At 50.1% G+C, this 18,137-nt stretch overlaps 1 protein-coding gene across 25 annotated transcripts in view; it reads right to left on the bottom strand.

The window, feature by feature from the left end:
* Positions 1-18,137, bottom strand: part of LRRFIP1 (LRR binding FLII interacting protein 1) — a 159,253-nt gene that overhangs the window by 21,021 nt on the left and 120,095 nt on the right. For 12 of the 25 annotated variants that reach the window (XM_040231867.1, XM_040231871.1, XM_040231865.1 and 9 more), the window contains 6 exons: positions 17,594-17,683; positions 8,693-8,728; positions 8,129-8,254; positions 6,565-6,636; positions 4,537-4,707; positions 792-884 (listed from right to left, as the gene is read on the bottom strand). In XM_040231867.1, the coding sequence (XP_040087801.1) occupies positions 792-884; positions 4,537-4,707; positions 6,565-6,636; positions 8,129-8,254; positions 8,693-8,728; positions 17,594-17,683 (588 nt within the window). The remainder of the gene's footprint in view (positions 1-791; positions 885-4,536; positions 4,708-6,564; positions 6,637-8,128; positions 8,255-8,692; positions 8,729-17,593; positions 17,684-18,137) is intronic. The other 13 variants (XM_040231858.1, XM_040231863.1, XM_040231875.1 and 10 more) reach the window with 2 other exon arrangements.

Raw genomic sequence — 18,137 nt, 5'->3', positions numbered from 1 at the left:
GTTCTCAGGGTGCTCCCCAGCTCCCAGTGCAGGAAGAAAACCCGGAGTGAAATCCTCACTGACAGGTGCGAAAGTTCTAATCAAGTTAAAATGATAAAAAAAAAAAAAATCAAGCCTGTATTAATTTCCTATTGTCACTGCAACAAATAACCACACATCCAGCGGCTTAGAACAACAGATTTATTTTCTCACAGCTCTAGGGCTCGGAAGTTCAGAAGTCTTGCAGTGCCCTCAAGGTGTGGGCAGGCCTGGGGTCTTTTCTGGAGACCAGGGATGGGGCAGGGCGGGGACAGAATCTATTCCCCGCTTCCTTTCAGCTCCTAGGGGTGCCCACAGTCTGGCTTATGGCCCCTCCCTCACATGGCTCTGACCTCCCAGCCCGTGGTCACGTCTCCTAACCTGCCTTTGGCTCTGCTTCCCTCTTACAAGGACTCTCAGCATCACACTGGGCCCACCCGGACAACACAGGATCGACTCCCACCGCAAGGTCCACAATCACATCTGCAAAGTCCTCTTTGCTGTGACTTCCAGTTCCAGGGATTAGGACGTGGACATCTTAGGGGGCCATTATTCTCTCTGCCACACATCCCCGAACAAACCCAAAACCACCAGAGAAAGAGAATCTGCTCTAATAAAAGCAGCTGCCTCCTACACAGGCATAGAGAATTCACCTGAAGTCAAGAAAACTGTCCAAGAAAACTGATTAACTTCAGTAGTAAACCAACAAAATGCTCCCAAGTTAAAAAAAAAAAAAGGAAGGAAAGAAAAGAAACAAAGGAAAAGCTACTCACCTCAAGCATTTCTTCTCTTTGCTTCAGAGCCTCCTTCACTTCAGCAAACTGAAACTGGAGTATACTGTGGGCATGTTTTTCCCTTTCAAATTCCTATAAAAGAGGAGAGCAACATTCAAGCTGCAGTGGAATCACATTTTCCTGTCCCTCTAGTTCACATTCTTATGACTGACCTTCACCTGCTACTATGTCAACACAGGTTTCAAGGCTTTTTTTTAACGGTAGGAGCCCATTTCTCTGGATTTTCTAGGAGACACCCCTATGATTTACTATAAAATGAACCTGAGGAGCTGATGCAACTGACAGTCTCCTGATTTCTTTAAGGTAAGCAGTGCCCTGGAAGGGGTCTCTCTCCAGGGTGTCTGCTGAAGTCCACAGGGTTGTCTGGGCTGAAGACCTGGAGGAGGCGCCATTGCAAAAGACTGACAATAAAATTTGTAAAAGGCTGATGATAAAAAGAAAAATCAGTGCAGATGGTGACTGTAGCCAACAAATTAAAAGATGCTTGCTCCTTGGAAGAAAAGCTATGATAAACCTAGACAGCATATTAAAAAGCAGAGGCATCACTTTGCCAACAAAGTCCCAAAAATTAAAGCTCTGGTTTCTCCATTGGTCACATACGAATGTGAGAGGTGGACCAAAAAGAAAGCTGAGCGCAAAAGAATTGATGCTTTCAAATTATGGTGCTGGAGAAGACTCTTGAGGGTCCCTTGGCTGACAGGAGATCAAACTCATTGACTAAGGAGTCTCTTAGTCCATACCCCGAGTATTTATTGGAAAGACTGATGCCGAAGCTGAAGCTCCAATACTTTGGCCTCCTGATGCAAAGAGCCAAAAAGACTGATGGAAAAGACCCTGATGCTGAGAAAGACTGAAGGCAGGAGAAGAAGAGGGTGACAGAGGATGAGATGGTTGGATGGTATCACAGACACAATGGACAGGAGTTTGAGCAAACTCTGGGAGATTGTGAAGGACAGGGAAGCCTGGCGTGCTGCAGTCCATGGGGTCACTAAAGAGTCTAACACAACTTATCGTTTGACTAAACAACAACAGATAATAAAATTATCCCTGATTTTGAAATATGCCAGTGAATACTCTTTGGGATAAAAAGGGGGTAAATGTGGTCTACTTTGGCAAGTTTATCTCACTAACAATAGATAGCCAGCTCTGCACCCTAGAGACAAAATAGGGGAAAGGGGACATAAAGCACTTGTCAACATAAAGCCACTCTCCCAATCCGACTCTCGCCTGTACGAAACGCACCCCTACACCCAGGCACTACGGCCCTTCTGTCTTCCGCTCAGCCCAGTACAGCAGCACAGGCCCTGATGATGGTCTGGTACCCAACCAGCTGCATGTCCAACTCTCGCAGCCCCAGGGACCCAGCAGGCTCCTCTGTCCATGGTGTTTCCCAGGATTTCAGGGACAGCAGGGGACACCTTCCTTAGATGTGCTGCCTGGCTATTCTAGAAGGGACTGGACCTTAGCTCACTGTGGTATCCTGAGCACACTCATTTTCTGGAGTTCGGGGGTGACTGGACCCTCCAAACCATGACAAGGACCGGTCTGTTGGGTTTTGCTTGGTCTGTGATCCCCACTTTGGGGCAATGTTCCAGGGTCACTCCACTTCTCTGGAATTAGATGTGGGGTCTCTTGGTCTACTTCCCGATGCCTAAGTGAGGGCATGCTGGGAGTATTTGGAGTGTGTGAAGTGCTCGTCCGCCTGAGTGGGGTTCAGAATACGCTCTCCGCTCCTAAATTGTCAGTCAGTTTCAAAGGAAGCTTTCATGACATCAGGTCTCATAAAAAGTTTCTCCTTCATTTCAGCATTCAGTTATCAGGGACTTCATAGACAAAATTCTTCTTCAGCTTCTAACTCAACCACAGCAGTGAAATAAAGAGGCCTTGGAGTTGTTAATGGCACCTTGGGTTTAACTCCTGGATTTAGAGGATATTTTTGTTGTTATTTTGTCCCTAAGTCAGGTCTGAAGCTTTGGCAACCCTATGGACTGTAGCCCACCAGCCTCCTCTGTCCACGGGATTTTCCAGGCAAGAGTACTGGAGTGGATTGCCATTTTCTTCTGCAGGGGAACTTCCCAACCCAGAGACTGAACCCATATCTCCTGCATTGGCAGGCAGATTCTTTATAGCTGAGCCACTGGGGAAGCCCTTTAGAGGATATAACCAGTTAGAAAAGAGGATAATGACACTCACAAATTAAATTTTCTATTTATCTCAGCAACTCTTAGAAACTGGTCAATACTCTAGGATTTGAGAAGAAAGCTAATTCCTTAAAATATGAAAAACAAGTACTCGTGTTCTCTGTCTCACAAAGAACAATTAAGTTTGGCCTTTACCAAGTCAACCTGTTGTCATTAATTTCCACACATGCTTATGCCTTTTGTTGATGTCATAAATTAACACATTAACTCCAGTGCCTCTTAATGAAAGCCCAAATAAGATTCTCCTCTTTTTTGAGATTGATGAAGGTGTTTAACTCTTAAATGGAGTAACTATGTTTTTTTCCAATCAGCAGAAAATTATAGTGAATATAATTTCCTTAAAATCCTTGATACTTGCAACTATTTCTCTCTGGTGTTGAGATAACAAAATAAAAATCCAGAAATAAATATTAACAGGAAAATCTTGAAGCATCTAATTATGCCTTATTCAAGCATTCTGGGTCTTTTGGAAGCGGGTTTTCCACGGTTATGATTTTACCTTACATGCAAAAAACACAAGTGTCCTCCTAGTAAAATTGTCTCTAGTTTACATATTGAAATTTTACATATCAATATATCAAGTATTTCAGCAAAGAGCACAGTATTCTTATTCTTAGATGTCTGAGCTTCCAGGGCAAGTAGAGAATGACTGTTTTTTAAAAAACCATATACACACAAATATATACATAAACATGTATATATACATAAATAACATATATATGTAGATATATACCACACATCAAATATATATATGTACACCATATCTTTTGATTCTTAAATATACCATATATATATATATATTCTCCAATTCTTACATATATCATATATATATTCTCCCATCCTTATATATATTAATACCATCAGTTCAGTTCAGTTGCTCAGTCGTGTCTGATATGCATATATTCTACCATAATTACGTATACCATATATATACGTGTATATATATATTCTCCCATTCTTACATAGACCATTCACATATATACTCTATCCTCACATATATCATTTATATATATTCTACCATCCTTATATATACCAAATATATGTATATATATTCTTGCTGTTGTTTAGTCGCTAAGTCATGTCCAACTCTTTGTGACCCCATGGACTGTAGCCTTCCAGGCTCCTCTGTCCATGGGATTTCCCAGGCAAGAACACTGGAGTGGGCTGCCATTCATTGCCTTCTCCAGGGCATCTTCCTGATCCAGGGATCAAACTCCCATCTCCTGCATTGCAGGCAGATTCTTTACCATTGAGCCATTCAGAAAGCCTTATATTTATGTGTGTGTGTATACATATGTATTGGAGAAGGGAAAGGCTACCCACTCCAGTATTCTGGCCTGGAGAATTCCAGGGACTGTATATAGTCCATGGGGTCGCAAAGAGTCGGACACGACTGAGTGACTTTCACTATACATATACATTCTCCCATCTTTGCGTGTATCACTTATGTGTATGCTCCCCCTACCCACACACGCACCATCTACACACGCACAGTCTCTCTTCCCTGCACGGGGGGCACGTACTTTGCTCTTCTCCTCGTACTGCCGCCTGGACTCGGCCAGCTGCTCTTCCAGCTCGAGCAGCATGTCCTTTAGCGTGTCGACCTGGTACATGAAGTTCGTCTTCTCATTGTCTAGCTGAGCATTGGAAACCATAGCCTTCTTATATTTCTCCTCAACTTCTGCTAATGAGTCCTGCGAAACCAGGTCAGGTTTTTGAAATTGTGGAAAGAAAACAAAAACACGGATCAGTTCAGCATTTTTAGCAACACCCCAAAAACTCAGCTCTAACTTTACATTTTATTTCTTAGAGCAAATGAATCAGAAGAAGAAACACAGCAAGTTTTGATTGCCCAGAAAGTCTTCCTTTTAATTTGCTCAAATTCTTGAGGCTTAGAAAATTAGTTATTAACTGTGTCTAGAGATGAAAGTAATTTACAGTCCTTAGGACAAGGGGGACCCTGGGTGGAAAGGGCGCTGGTCACAGAGGCAGCAGAGTCCAGCTGTGGGTTCTGAACTGGGCTGGGCTGTTCAACAGGCGCCTGACGTGACCGCTCCAGACACGTGATCGGCACCGGGGACAGTGCCAGTGTGGGGGGGGAGGGGGGAGAGAACCCCTGCCACCAGCTACCCACTGTCCCCATGGCGACTGAGGAACCAGGAGAGGCTTAAGGGCAATTTCACATCTGCAATGCAGAGGAAAACTCAACAAGCTCCTCAGGCCTCCCTGGGTAGGTCCTGGAAAGGCAAACGCCGTTCCTTTGAAACGACAATGAAGGACAGATCCTCCAAAATAAACACGCTCACACCCTGGCAAGGCAGGCCACAGGGTATAGCAGTGTGTGGGTCCCGGAACACAGATCAGGAGAAGGCGACTCCAGGAGAACGGAAGGCAGCAAAGGACCCTGAGCTGCAGAAGGGTGGGCACCTCTGGGTGGGGCCTGTGATCCCTGGGCTGCTTCCCTGGCTCCCTTCTCAGCCCCACCAGAGTTGAAAGCTAGAATCTTAATCCCCACCCTACAGAGAGGTCACAGGACTTCCCAGGGGATGCTAGTGGTAAAGAACCCGCCTGCAACGCAGGAGACATACTGAGATGTGGGTTCGATCCCTGGGTCGGGAAGATGCCCTGTAGGAGGGCCTGGCAATGCACTCTAGTATTCTTGCCTGCAGAATCCTATCAACAGAGGAGCCTGGCATGCTACAGTCCATGGGGTCACAAAGAGTTGGACATAACTGAAGCGACTTAGTACACACACACAAAGAGAGGTCACAAACAAGCAAGTGATAAGTCATGTGGCTTGGCCCCCCTGGGATACTGAACTCAGACTGTCTCAGGGGTACTTTCCTGGGCGTTGAAAAGGAAGGCACAGATTTACCCTCTCTCATTACCCAGTGAAGTCAGAGAACAGCCCCTGACTCCCTACCTCAACTTCTGGGAGCCTGGCAACTCAATTTCCTGTTGGCACAACACAGTAACTCTACCTTCTAAAAGTACTGGGTATTTACTCAAATAAATTCAAGATGATACATATTCAGACATTGCTTTCATTAGTAAAATGGCTCAGGATGCAAGTAATTTGTGTGTTTCAAAAAGCACAGCAACCAAACTTTCTTACTGGGAGACATCAGGTGTTTTGAGAAGCAAATTAAGGTGAAGCAGTGTTTGTTGTGTAAGGTCTGTATATAAGTGGAGAAAACCCCCAATCCTTCTCCAGGTGGGTTGGAAGTGTGTCACATAGTGTACACTTCTGTGGGAAACGAAAAGGTGGTTTTAACTCGGGTGTGGTGGTGGGAGGACAGTGAGTAAAGGACATGCATCAGGAAAACGAGTTAGTAAGTTTTTCTAGTGAGTTATGATTTTCAGGTCTTGGCTTAAAAGCTGCTTTTGGGTAAACCAGGAACACACACACCCAGGCTTCCAGCATTGCCACCACCTTGAGGTCTGCAGTCTGGAGCCCCTTCAGAGCAAGCATGCAATCTGAAGGCTTTCTGGAGGGTTTTTACAGTTAAGTTGGGTTAATTCCATAAGCCCACGCTTCTGTAAGCTGGTACCTTCATCTCTTTCAATCCCTGCATGTATTTGCCTTCTACATCCTGAATCTGGTCCTTTAACTCATTGAGTTCCTGGGGGAAATGGCAGAAAAGGCAAATGATGTCAAAGGGGAAAAGAAAACAAGGACAGAGACCACAGAGAAGGAGAGGCAGCTCCCTTATTTGGGTAGTCTTAGCAGCAATCTTCTCCTCATCTTTTTAAGTATTAAAAGGAAAATAAGATGAATTTCAATACTACAAAGATGAAAATTTCCACGTGCCTCATATAATGTTATGCAGCTTTATCAGACACAGATGTCTTCATACATTTTGACGCAACTTTATAAAACAGACAAACGAGCTTCTGAGAATGGAACAAGTTAATTTGCTCACATTTAACAGTTCATTCAAGCTCTTTTGAGATCTACTCTATGCTACGTACAGAGCAAGATACTGAAGATGGAAACCACCAAAGCCTTGCCCCAATCCTTATGGAGTGCCAGGTCTCTGCCTTCCTGCCTGGTCCACCCCCACATTCCTGGGGGTTGGTGTCCGGTATGAGCTGGAATCTCAGTAAATCCTTGTTGATCAAGGGGATGAGGCTCACGAGCCAAGCACAGAGTATGACTGCAGCAAACGCTACCTCAGGGCAGGGAAGGACGCCCCAGCCTGCAGGAGCCGAGGAGGGGTGGTTCAGGGGTGGGGACATTTCAGGAAGAGCGATCAGAAACTTCTAGAAAGCAGGGGAGATGGAAGGGGTCTGCAGGGAAGCTTGTCCCCCACCGGCCTTGATGCTCTGGGCTCCCTGGCAAATGACACCCTGCAGTTCAGACAGCAGCAGGGGTGGCTGGTTCTCTCGCAGCCAGCTTTCATTACTAGACAGCGTGTCCATAAATGAGGCCAAGCCTGACCTGGAAGCACCTCGCTGGCCTTGGCTCTCTCTCCGGGGGACACGAGGTCTGGTGGCTCAGCCTTCCCTCAGCCCAGCCTCCTGTCCAGACGGGGCTTCCCCAGGTGCTCTGATAAGCAGAAGCCATTTCTCTGTCACACGCTCCGTGTTGAGATATAACAGAGAACAGTGTACACATTCCAGTGGGAGCGGAAAAAAATCGCTAAAATGCAGTGCCGGGGTCGACTGGAAGCCAGTTACAGTGGGGGAGGGAGGGCGTGTTGCAGGCAGAGGGCGCGGGTGCTCCAAGGGCAGGGTGGGACCCTGGGAGTGATGAGGACTCTGTGACCAGCATGTTCCAGCGCTGAGGACGGAGTGTCTGCGCCTGCCCTGCGTGCAGAGGGGGCTGAGCGCCTCCTGGCAGCGTGGTATGGGCTCCCGCCCAGCTGTACCCGGGGAGCTGGGGAATCCCAGCGCGGGTGAGCGCCGCTGGGGCAGGAAATTCAGGGGCGGCTCCCTGCAGGACACCAGAACTGGGCTGGACCCTGCTGTTACTGGAACACGGAGCTTAGGGGAGCCAGGGAAGACCTAACCGAGAAGAAAGAGCTGGGAATTTACAAACTCGATCTTGTTTTACTTCAAGACTGCTTTCCACAAATGGTTTCTCTGGCTCACGTGTTAAACAGAGAGCCTTACCTTGATCTCCCGGATGGAAGCCTCGGTGTCAATGGAGATGGAGGTGTCCCCACTGCCCCTCCGAGAGGAAGTCCCACCCAGGGAGGCCAGCGTGGCTGCAGACAGGCCGGGCAGGCTGCGAGACCCCTGTGACGTGGCAAAGAGCAAATGGGATTTCAGCCAAAACCAGAACAGCTTCTCAGTCTACCAGGATGGTTCCTTTACTTGGAGTCAATCTCCAAATTGGAAAATCTTTGCTGAGTTTATGGCGAGCCACAAAGAGAGGGGCCTCATCTCAAGGGTCCTCATGAATGCTGGAGGTTTGTCTGGATTAACTGTGAGCTCCACGCCTGGGCCCATCATTGAATTCCTTCACTGTTCTGCAAGAGTTAAACATGCACTGGGAAGGGATACCCCCAAAGGTGGTGATGCTGGTTGGGGAGTCACTCACTAGTCCACTTCACTCCGTGGTGAAATTCTTTACTCAAGATCAAGCAATATATTTTCTGGTCAGTTTCACGCATAAATTTGGGGGCCCTCTGGTTTCTACAGGACATCATAGAAAGCTCTACAGAAATTCTCTACCTTTTCAGTGAAGTCTTTTTCTGGTCTCTCTTCAACCTGGAGGAGAAAATGGACGCATGTTAAATATGGAAACACATTAAACGGAGAATCTGGATTTATGGGGAAAGAGAAGAAGATAAAGCACTGGCTTCTTTTGTGATTCAAACGTTAGGTGCTGTGGGACTCGCGGACACTCTTGGTGCCACACGGGTGGCCTGTGGGCAGCTCACAGTGCCTGGCTGAGGTCCGTTGTGTGGTGTTTCAACTTTCACAGTTTCCACAGGAAGGTGGTTTGTGAATGATCTGAATCGGAACAGGCTGATTTGACAGGTTTTTCCACACTGCGTGCAGAACCAAGTGTAGACCGGACGGCACCAGCCTCGTCCACCCACCACAGTAACTGTGATCAGAACGTGAGGATATAACCAGGGCTCCAGGGGCTGGAAGGCGCAACCATGCAGGGTTTTACTTTTGGCTATCACTAACCTTGAACTCCAGAGAAGGCAATGGCACCCCACTCCAGTACTCTTGCCTGGAAAATCCCATGGATGGAGGAGCCTGGTGGGCTGCAGTCCATTGGGTCTCGAAGAGTCGGACACGACTGAGCGACTTCACTTTGACTTTTCACTTTCATGCATTGGAGAAGGAAATGGCAACCCACTCCAGTGTTCTTGCCTGGAGAAGCCCAGGGATGGGGGAGCCTGGCGGGCTGCCGTCTATGGGGTCGCACAGAGTTGGACACGACTGAAGCAACTTAGCAGCAGCAGCAACCTTGAACTCCAGGAGTTGGTGATGGCCAGGGAGGCCTGGTGTGCTGCGATTCATGGGGTCGCAAAGAGTTGGACACAACTGAGCGACTGGACTGAACTGAACTGAACCTTGGCCTCCAAGCAAGAGAAAGCAGTGGAGACAACAGTTGTAATTTTTCTACTGCTCGTGAGTAACTGAGTCATGTTCTACTCTTTGCAACTCTATGGACCATGGTCTACCAGGCTCCTCTGTCCTTGGGGTTTTGCAGGCAAGAATGCTGGAGTGCTTTGCCATTTCCTCCTCTAGGGGACCTTCTCAACCTAGGGATTGAACCCACATCTCCTGTGTCTCCTGGACTGGCAGGCAGGTTCTTTACCAGTGAGCCAGCTGGGAAGCCCCTACTGTAGAGCACAGGGAACTAAACTGCATTCAACAGTTTTGGAAAAGAACGTGAAAAAGAACATATATATATATATAATACATATATAAAACAATCACTTTTCTGTACAGCAGAAATTAACACAACAGTGCAAATCAACTACACTTCAATAAAATTTTTTTAAAAATAAGAAAACAAGCTTATAGTTACCAAAAGGGAAATGTGGTGGGTAGGAATAAATTCAGAGGTTGGGATTAACACACACACACACAACTATATACAAAATGGATAACAAGTATCTACTGTATAGCACAGGGACCTATACTCAGCACCTTACAGTAACAAGGGAAAAGAATCTGAAAAAAAAAATGCATATATAATTGAATCACTTTGTTGCTCAGCAGAAATTAACATGACAATGTACGTCAACTGTACATCAATTAAAGAAAGAAAAGTGGTGCCATGATTTTCTCCAGGAGTCATGTACAGATGTGAGAGTTGGACCACAGGAAGGCTGAGCACTGAAGAATTGATGCTTTTGAACTGTGGTGTTGGAGAAAACCCTTGAGAGTATCTTGGACTGCAAGGAGATCAAACCAGTCCAACCTAAAGGAAATCAACCCTGAATCTTCACTGGAAGGACTGACGCTGAAGATGAAGCTCCAATACTTTGGCCACCTGATATGACAGAGCCAATTCATTAGAAAAGACCCTGATGCTGGGAAAGATTGAAGATGGGAGAAGTGGGTGACAGAGGATGAGATGGCTGGATGGCATCACTGACTCAATGGACATGAGTTTGAGCAAGCTCCGGGAAATGGTGAAGGACAGGGAGGCCTGGGGGGCTGCAGTCCATGGGGTCACGAGCGACTGAACTAGTGTGCTGCCATTGCAGCCCCTCGAGTTGCCACCAGGTGGCAGCCTGTGTCGCGCGGAGGAGGACGTGCCCAGGGAGGCTTGGTGGGGCAGGGCACCTCTGACTGCCCCTAAAAAAGGAACAGGCAAGCAAGGAACCCCAACAGTGAGTTTAAGTTGACATAAAGCACAGCACTTTATCTTTGAAAGTAATATACAAAGAAACAGAATAGATGGAGGGCTTTCAAATACCGTCGTGGCTGCTGCACAAAGTGACCAGAGGATGTTGTGGGCAATACACACCCCAACATGCCGCAGCCATGGCCTCACGGGACCCGGGACAAGCCATGGGACCCTGCGGACTTCACCTCCTTGTCCCAGACAGGGTGGCGGCACCACAGATCTTCCAGCCTATTAACTCTCTTATTCTCATTTCCTGAGCAATACTAAACACCTTAGGTGGAGGTGAAAACGTCACAGGAACAGGCTTTGAAATAGGCAAATCACAATAGAGTGTATACAAGGGCATCTTTTAAAATCTATGGGAGAGAACAAACATATGGACACCAAGGAAGGAAAAGGGGGTGGGAAGAACTGGGAGACTGAGACTGACGTATATGCACTCACGCACACCACTAGGTCCCACCACTCCATGGGAAATAGGCGGGGAGACGGAGGAAACAGTGAGAGACTTTATTTTTGGGGCTCCAAAATCACTGCAGATGGTGACTGCAGCCATGAAATTAAAAGACGCTTGCTCCTTGGAAGGAAAGTTATGACCAACCTAGACAGCATATTAAAAAGCAGAGACATTACTTTGACAACAAAGGTCCGTCTAGTCAAGGCTATGGTTTTTCCAGTGGTCATGTATGGATGTGAGAGTTGGACTGTGAAGAAAGCTGAGCGCCAAAGAATTGATGCTTTTGAAGTGTGGTGTTGGAGAAGACTCTTGTGAGTCCCTTGGACTGCAAGGAGATCCAACCAATCCATTCTAAAGGAGATCAGTCCTGGGTGTTCATTGGCAGGACTGATGTTGAAGCTGAAATTCCAATACTTTGGCCACCTGATGCAAAGAGCTGACTCATTTGAAAAGATACTGATGCTGGGAAAGACTGAAGGCAGGAGAAGGGGATGACAGAGGATGAGATGGCTGGATGGCATCACTGACTCGATGGACATGGGTTTGGGTAGACTCCGGGGAGTTGGTGATGGACAGGGAGGCCTGGCGTGCTGCGGTTCATGGGGTCGCAAAGAGTCGGACGCAACTGAGCGACTGAACTGAACAGAACACTACTCTGTATAAAACAGAGAACTGATGAGAACCTATTGCAAAGAACAGAGAACTCTTCTCAGTGCTGTGACCTAAACAGGAAGGAAATCCACCCCCCACAAAGGAGCTATAGTCATAGCTGATTCACTATGCTGTACAGCAGAAACTCATACAACATTGTAAAGCAACAGCATTTCAATAACAATTTAAAAAAATCTTTGGGAGATAATCACTTCGGAAAAATTTCTTTGACATTTTAAATTATGTCAACTCTCCCTTCCCTGGCGGCTCAGACAGTAAAGAGCCTGCCTGTAACGCAAGAGACCTGGCTTCCATCCCTGAGTCGGGAACATCCCCTGGAGAAGGAAATGTCTACCCACTCCAGTATTCTTGCCTGGAGAGTCCCACGGACACAGGAGCCCAGCAAGCTACAGTCCACAGGGTCTCAAAGAGCTGGACATGACTGAGCGACTGACGCTTTCACTTTTTCCTTTCAAAAACAAAAGCTCAAAGTAGCACATTAAATATTTTATTAATTCCACCCTTCTAAAACGGTGCCTAAGTGAGCTTACCCTGTAGGCTCACTTAAGTATCGTGTCTGGTGAGGTTTTAAATTCCAGCTTTGGCATATCGCCACCTTACTTGCCCACCTTCCTGGAGACAGAGCCCAGTACGTGGGCGCAGGGCGACCCGAGTCAACGGTTTGGGGACAAAGGAACTTCTCCTCATGGTGTCCAGCCCCCAGGCAGGAAACACAGACAGAAGCAGGTCACCACAGGTTCCCTCTCGAGAAACCAGCGGACAGCAGTGAACACCGCTCAGAAAACAGCCCGCAAACGTCAACAGCAGTGGAGCCTACCACTAGACTGGAGACTTCTGGCTTTCAGTCCAATAATATTGACCTCATCCGGATGACTCGTCCTTCAGCTACTGCATTCATAACTCAAGACCTGTTTTTTCCACCCGGTTCCTGCTCTCACCTCTTTACAAGACTTGAACATGAGTCACTACAGCCTTTTGTTTTCCTGGCTCATGGGGGGCCGAGGTTCCCATTCACACTCACGCTTCTCTGTGAGCACAGCGGCACGTGAAGCTGGGCTCCGTGCAGGACACCGCGAGGGTGCTTCAGAGCCCTGGCAGCTCCACTGGGTCTGCGTGGGGCCCTGAGGCGTGGGGGACACGGCTGCACTGGCCCCTCCAGGCCTGGGCCACCCGGCCTCCTGAGTCCAGCTCTCCAGAAGCACTCTCCCTCCCACCCCCACCTCGGAGCCTGTGCCCTGAGTCCTATACTGCATCTCGCCCGCTCGCTGAGGTCTGCCTCCCCGGCCTGTGCGTCCCTGCTGGGGACAGGTGTACGTCTTCCCCCTGCAGCCCTGTGCCTGGAACATTCGATAAAAACTGGCTGAATGAACAGACCCCAGCTTCCTCAAGAGGAAGAGTCCGGGCTTGTCAGAGAAGGAAACACAGCTCGCCCACAGAATGTGACAGTGAGCGTGAGGTCCAGAAGTGGGTGTCCTCCTGAGACGGGGCGGGGGTCCTCTCTGCTCCCCCTGAGGCTGGAGGACCGGCGGGTGGGGCACCCTTGGGATGCGGAAGCACCTCTGTTTTCTCAAAGTGGGACAAGCCGTCGCCTCCCTCATTCTGGTTACTTTGCTTTTGGATGGCGCTCCCCTTGCCCACCCCCCAGGGCACCAGCCTGCCGCCCACACTTAGAGCCGCTGAGAGCCGCCTCTGCATGGCTCCTGCTTCCTTCCTGTCCCCTGCCCTGGCTCATGCCACCCTCCTGGGACCACATTCCTGCTGGATCACAGCTGGGGACATTCCCCATGAGCCATGGTGGACAACACTCCCACCCCTGGAAAAGTCACCCCGGGAGAAACAGGTTATCAACTCAAATCTCTTCTTGTTTTTATGTTTCAAGCATATCAATTACCCATCTTTCCAGGTGGAGCTCAGGCATGTATGCCTGACCAGGTGTCCCCAGCCAGGAATGAGAGCTGTGAACTTTAGCCTGGGTTCCTGGAATCCCTCCTCCCTTCCTGCCCTGCGTCCCTCTGAGAGGCCAGGTGGGGACAGTCGGTCACCCCTAGGGTCCTCTCCCTGGGGCCCCGCCTGCCCCCACGGCTCCTCCCTGCCAGGCAGGAGCGCCAGAGGAGTCTGAGCACAAGTTTCCTGGCCTCTTTCCAATCAACGCGGCCAAGTACACCCACTTATACTCTGCCAGTCTTGCAAGCCCAAAATACAAACACCCACCCCTTTCCAGTGATGGGACCGCCCAGAACTCAGAAAATAGAAATGAGCCGATTCCAAGGAAGAGACTGAGCTCTGGAAACACAGAGCCAAGGGCGGGCTCAGCTGCATCCCCTGGACTCTGCAGAGACCAAGGGTGCTGCCCATGTTCTGGCCTTCCCGTGGCCAAGAGCCACTGTGACCACACGCCCTGGGGAGCCGCCCTGCACAGCCAGAGTGTCTCTGCCGCCTGAGGGCCTCACACAGAGGCATCCTCAGCTCTGAGGTCCCCCCCGCATCGTGAGGGCCCAGATGCTGGCCTTTGCTCACTGACTGTGCCAACCTGAGTCAGTGACCTTTATAAGTGAACAGATGACTCAGGGGAGAGCGGAGACTGGACCGATGAGCTGTATGCAGTGAACTCAAGGTTCAGCTCAGTCAAGTCCCTGGGAGTCTTGCAAACCCAGGGCTCTCAAAAGACCAAGAGGCGGTGGGGCAGGTGTGGCCAGGCCCCCCAGTTACAAAGAGATGCCCACCTCTCGTTATGAGGCCCCTGGGGCACAGGCCAGGTGAACGCTCACCTCTCTTGGGTCCACTAAACCCATATTCTGAGTAAACTGTTCTCAGGTTTAGGAAGCAGATGACAGAGGAACTTGTATCTGGCTTCCATCTCTTGGGGCTTCCGTGATAGCTCAGTTGGTAAAGAATCTGCCTGCAGTGCAGGAGACCTGGGTTCGATTCCTGGTTGGGGAAGCTCCCCTGGAGAAGGGAAAGGCTACCCACTCCAGTACTCTTGGGGTTCCCTGTTGGCTCAGCTGGAAAAGAATCAGCCTGCGGTGCGGGAGACCTGGGTTCTGTCTCTGGGTTGGGAAGATCCCCTGGAGAAGGGAAAGGCTACCCACTCCAGTGTTCTGGCCTGGAGAATCCATGGACTGTGTAGTCCACGGGATCACAAAGAGTTGGGCACGACTGAGCGGCTTTCACTGTTGGTCTCGGGTCTGGGGAGCTTGACTGAGCTGCTACTCTGCGGTTTCATCCTGAAGCCCGAATAAACCCGCAGTGGTCAGACCAGCACTGTTCACAGCCGCCTGGCCCCCCAAGCCGTGCCGGGCAGGCCAGACCTCAGCCTCTTCTGACAACCAGGAACTTTCATTTTTCCCAAAAGGTGAGCACAAGGGAGTATCACACCCGATGACGAGCGTCTACACGTTAGGGTCATCGTGCAGAGTGTGACTCCTGCCAGGACGCAGGTGTCGGGACCGTGCGTGTCCGAAACGCGCGACCGCGGGCCCGGAGGCAGAGGCGGGCCGGCCCTCGCAGGCGCGGGCTGCTGCCGGTGGAGTCCTGAGCTCACAAACGCTGTCCTCTGCTCACGTCTGTCACATCAGGAGAAGCGACCCTCCAGGTCTGACCACTGTACTCATGTGTCACTGAGCAGCTCAAAGCCTTCCTGTCCCGGCCTGACGGGTCCTGGGTGCAGCAGTAAGCAGGGGGCTTTGTGGGGTGTCCGTCACCCCACGTTCCCTCTGCCCCACCTCAGCACGGTCAGGACATGGCTTCTATTCCCCTCCCTGCTCGGGGGACGGGGGGCTCAAAGGACTGTGAGGACGGTGGGGGCGTCTCACAGAGGGGGCAGCCTCCCTGCTGGGGGGATGGGGGCTCACAGAGCGGGCAGCCTTCATTTCCACAGAGAAACAGGCTCTTCTGTTCTAACACTCAGGTTCCTTATCTGCCTTCTGCTTCTGCACCCTCAATATGCAAACAGTGGAGCGGACATTCCTATCAGGAAAGCACCCGTACAGCCCAGTGAGGGATGCCTCCGGCCTTGGCCTTGGCAGCAGGCAGAGCCGGGCAGGCGTGGGGGTATGGAGGTCCCTGACTCAGCAACATGCGCTCGGTCTGCGAAAGCGATCCCTTGGCCTGCTCCTCCAGGAGCTGCAGATAAGCTGCATGGGGTGAGAAACCTCCTGGCTTTCAAAGGCAGCATCTAGTTTAAAAGGCAAAGCAGCAACGTCCACAGGCGCACCTAGGCAAGGAGGTGACTCGCCCCCACGTCTCTTCTTGATGACCAGGAAGACTCCCTAAACTTTAGACAGGTAACAGCAGGGTTGTGTGAGTGTTAAGAGCCTCAGTCAAGCTCCTCTAGGATGCAGGGGTGAGGAAAGAGACCAGCTTTGCCAATCTGCGCCTCTTCTGCCCAGGGTCTGTCGGGAGGGGCCCTGGCCCTCGGTGTGGCAGCCCCGAGGTGTGGCTCAGCGTGCAGCCCTGACCCTTGCCCACTGAACGCCCCTCCCCTGGTCACTGTGTCAGCCCCCACCCTACATGTCCCTCGCACAAAACTGGCCTGTCAATCGCTTGTCGTCGAAAGAACAATACAGTTGCCTCCTACAAACCATCAGATGCGGTGACACTGTCTAAAACCCCCAAGACCGGGGGAAACACACACAACAATGAGACTTAAGTGATGGGGGACTAGATGGCAGGGCCCCTGTTCTCTGGTGGGGCCCTGGGGTCATCTCGTGTGCAGTGACAGACAGCAGAGCAGCTCTGAGGTCAGTTTCCCAGGCTCTGAACAGAGGACCCAGGGTGTCGAGGGGGATGGAGCAGGGCTGGGGTGCGTGGCACTCACTCTACCCTAAAACCTGTCAGGTCCAAGAATGGACAACGTTCCAGAGGTTAAAGGTGAATCCTCCAATCTAAAAAAGTGGTAAACAAACTTTTGTACAAAGCAGAAACAGACGCACAGATGTGGAATACAAACCTTGGGTTACTGGCGGGGAAAGCTGGGCAGAGGGATAAAGCGCGAGTTTGGGATTGACATATACACACTACTACCTATAAAACGGATAACTAATAAGGACCTCCTGTGTAGCGCAGGGAATCCACTCAACACTGTGTAATGACCTTTTTGGGAAAAAAGTCTAACAAAGAATAGATATATGTGCACGCATAACTGATTCACTTTGCTGTACAGCAGAAACTGACACCACATTGTAAAAAATCAACTATAATAAACGTTAAAAAAAAAAGTTAACTGGGACAAATACAAAAAAATAAAAAAGTGAATCCTTCCCATTTTTAAATCATAAAAACAACACCTCCATGCACATAGCTGCCTTTCTTTCCCACCACACAAAGCTTCCCCCTTCCCAGGAAGGCCCATCAGAAGCTTCCAAGATGGTCCTTCAGAAGCCTGAGCAGGGCAATTCCGATCTCACTGAACTGTCCTTTTCTAAATTTGGAAGCGTCTTCCCCAATCCCGTGTTTTAAACTGAGACCTGGACTAAATCATGGAATGCCTTCCGGCTTGCTCACGAGTTCAGGCGTCTGGAGGCTGGTGTAGGGGGGTCTACTTGGGGGTCAGAGGATGAGGGTCTTAGGGCAGGAGGCAGGGAAGGAAGGGAGGGGACAGGGGCCAGAGAGAGAGAGACCCACTCACCACTGGGCTGGCCCGTGCAGAGCTGGCTCTGGAGGAGGCGCGGGAGCTGGACTTGAAGTGGCCGCTGGGCTCCGAAGCCTGCCCACCCAGCTGGCCGCGGGACGCAGAGACAGAAACAGAGGAACAGGTCAGCGAGGAGGAGGGGGCCACATGACAGACGCCCCGGTTAGTGGCGAGGTCAGCCGGGTGCAGCTCAGGGAGGAAGGAGAGGTTAGTGCGGCCAGCGGTGGCCCCCCTGCAAGAAGGCATGTTGTCCCAGCTCCCGACCCGCGGCCACTCAGAACACACAACTTAATCATCCTATCGAGGAACGTGGGGTTCCCGCTTGGTCGGGTGCGGGTCACACACAGCACCTGCTCGGCCGGGGGTTGGGGGGACGCCCAGTTTCTGCGTAGAGAACCCTGGACAACATGGAAGAGGCTGGTGGGGGCCCGGGACTGTGAGCTGCCTCCTGGCATGGGCACAGGAAAGCGGGGGACAGGGGTCTGGCTTCGGGGCAATGGAGAAGTCTGCTTCTCTACTATCTCTGCAAGTGGATACAAAA

Source organism: Oryx dammah, unplaced genomic scaffold, assembly GCF_014754425.2.
Source record: "Oryx dammah isolate SB20612 unplaced genomic scaffold, SCBI_Odam_1.1 HiC_scaffold_28, whole genome shotgun sequence".
In the NCBI taxonomy this organism is placed as follows: Eukaryota; Metazoa; Chordata; class Mammalia; order Artiodactyla; family Bovidae; genus Oryx; species Oryx dammah.
This window is presented reverse-complemented; position numbering and strand designations above follow the sequence as displayed.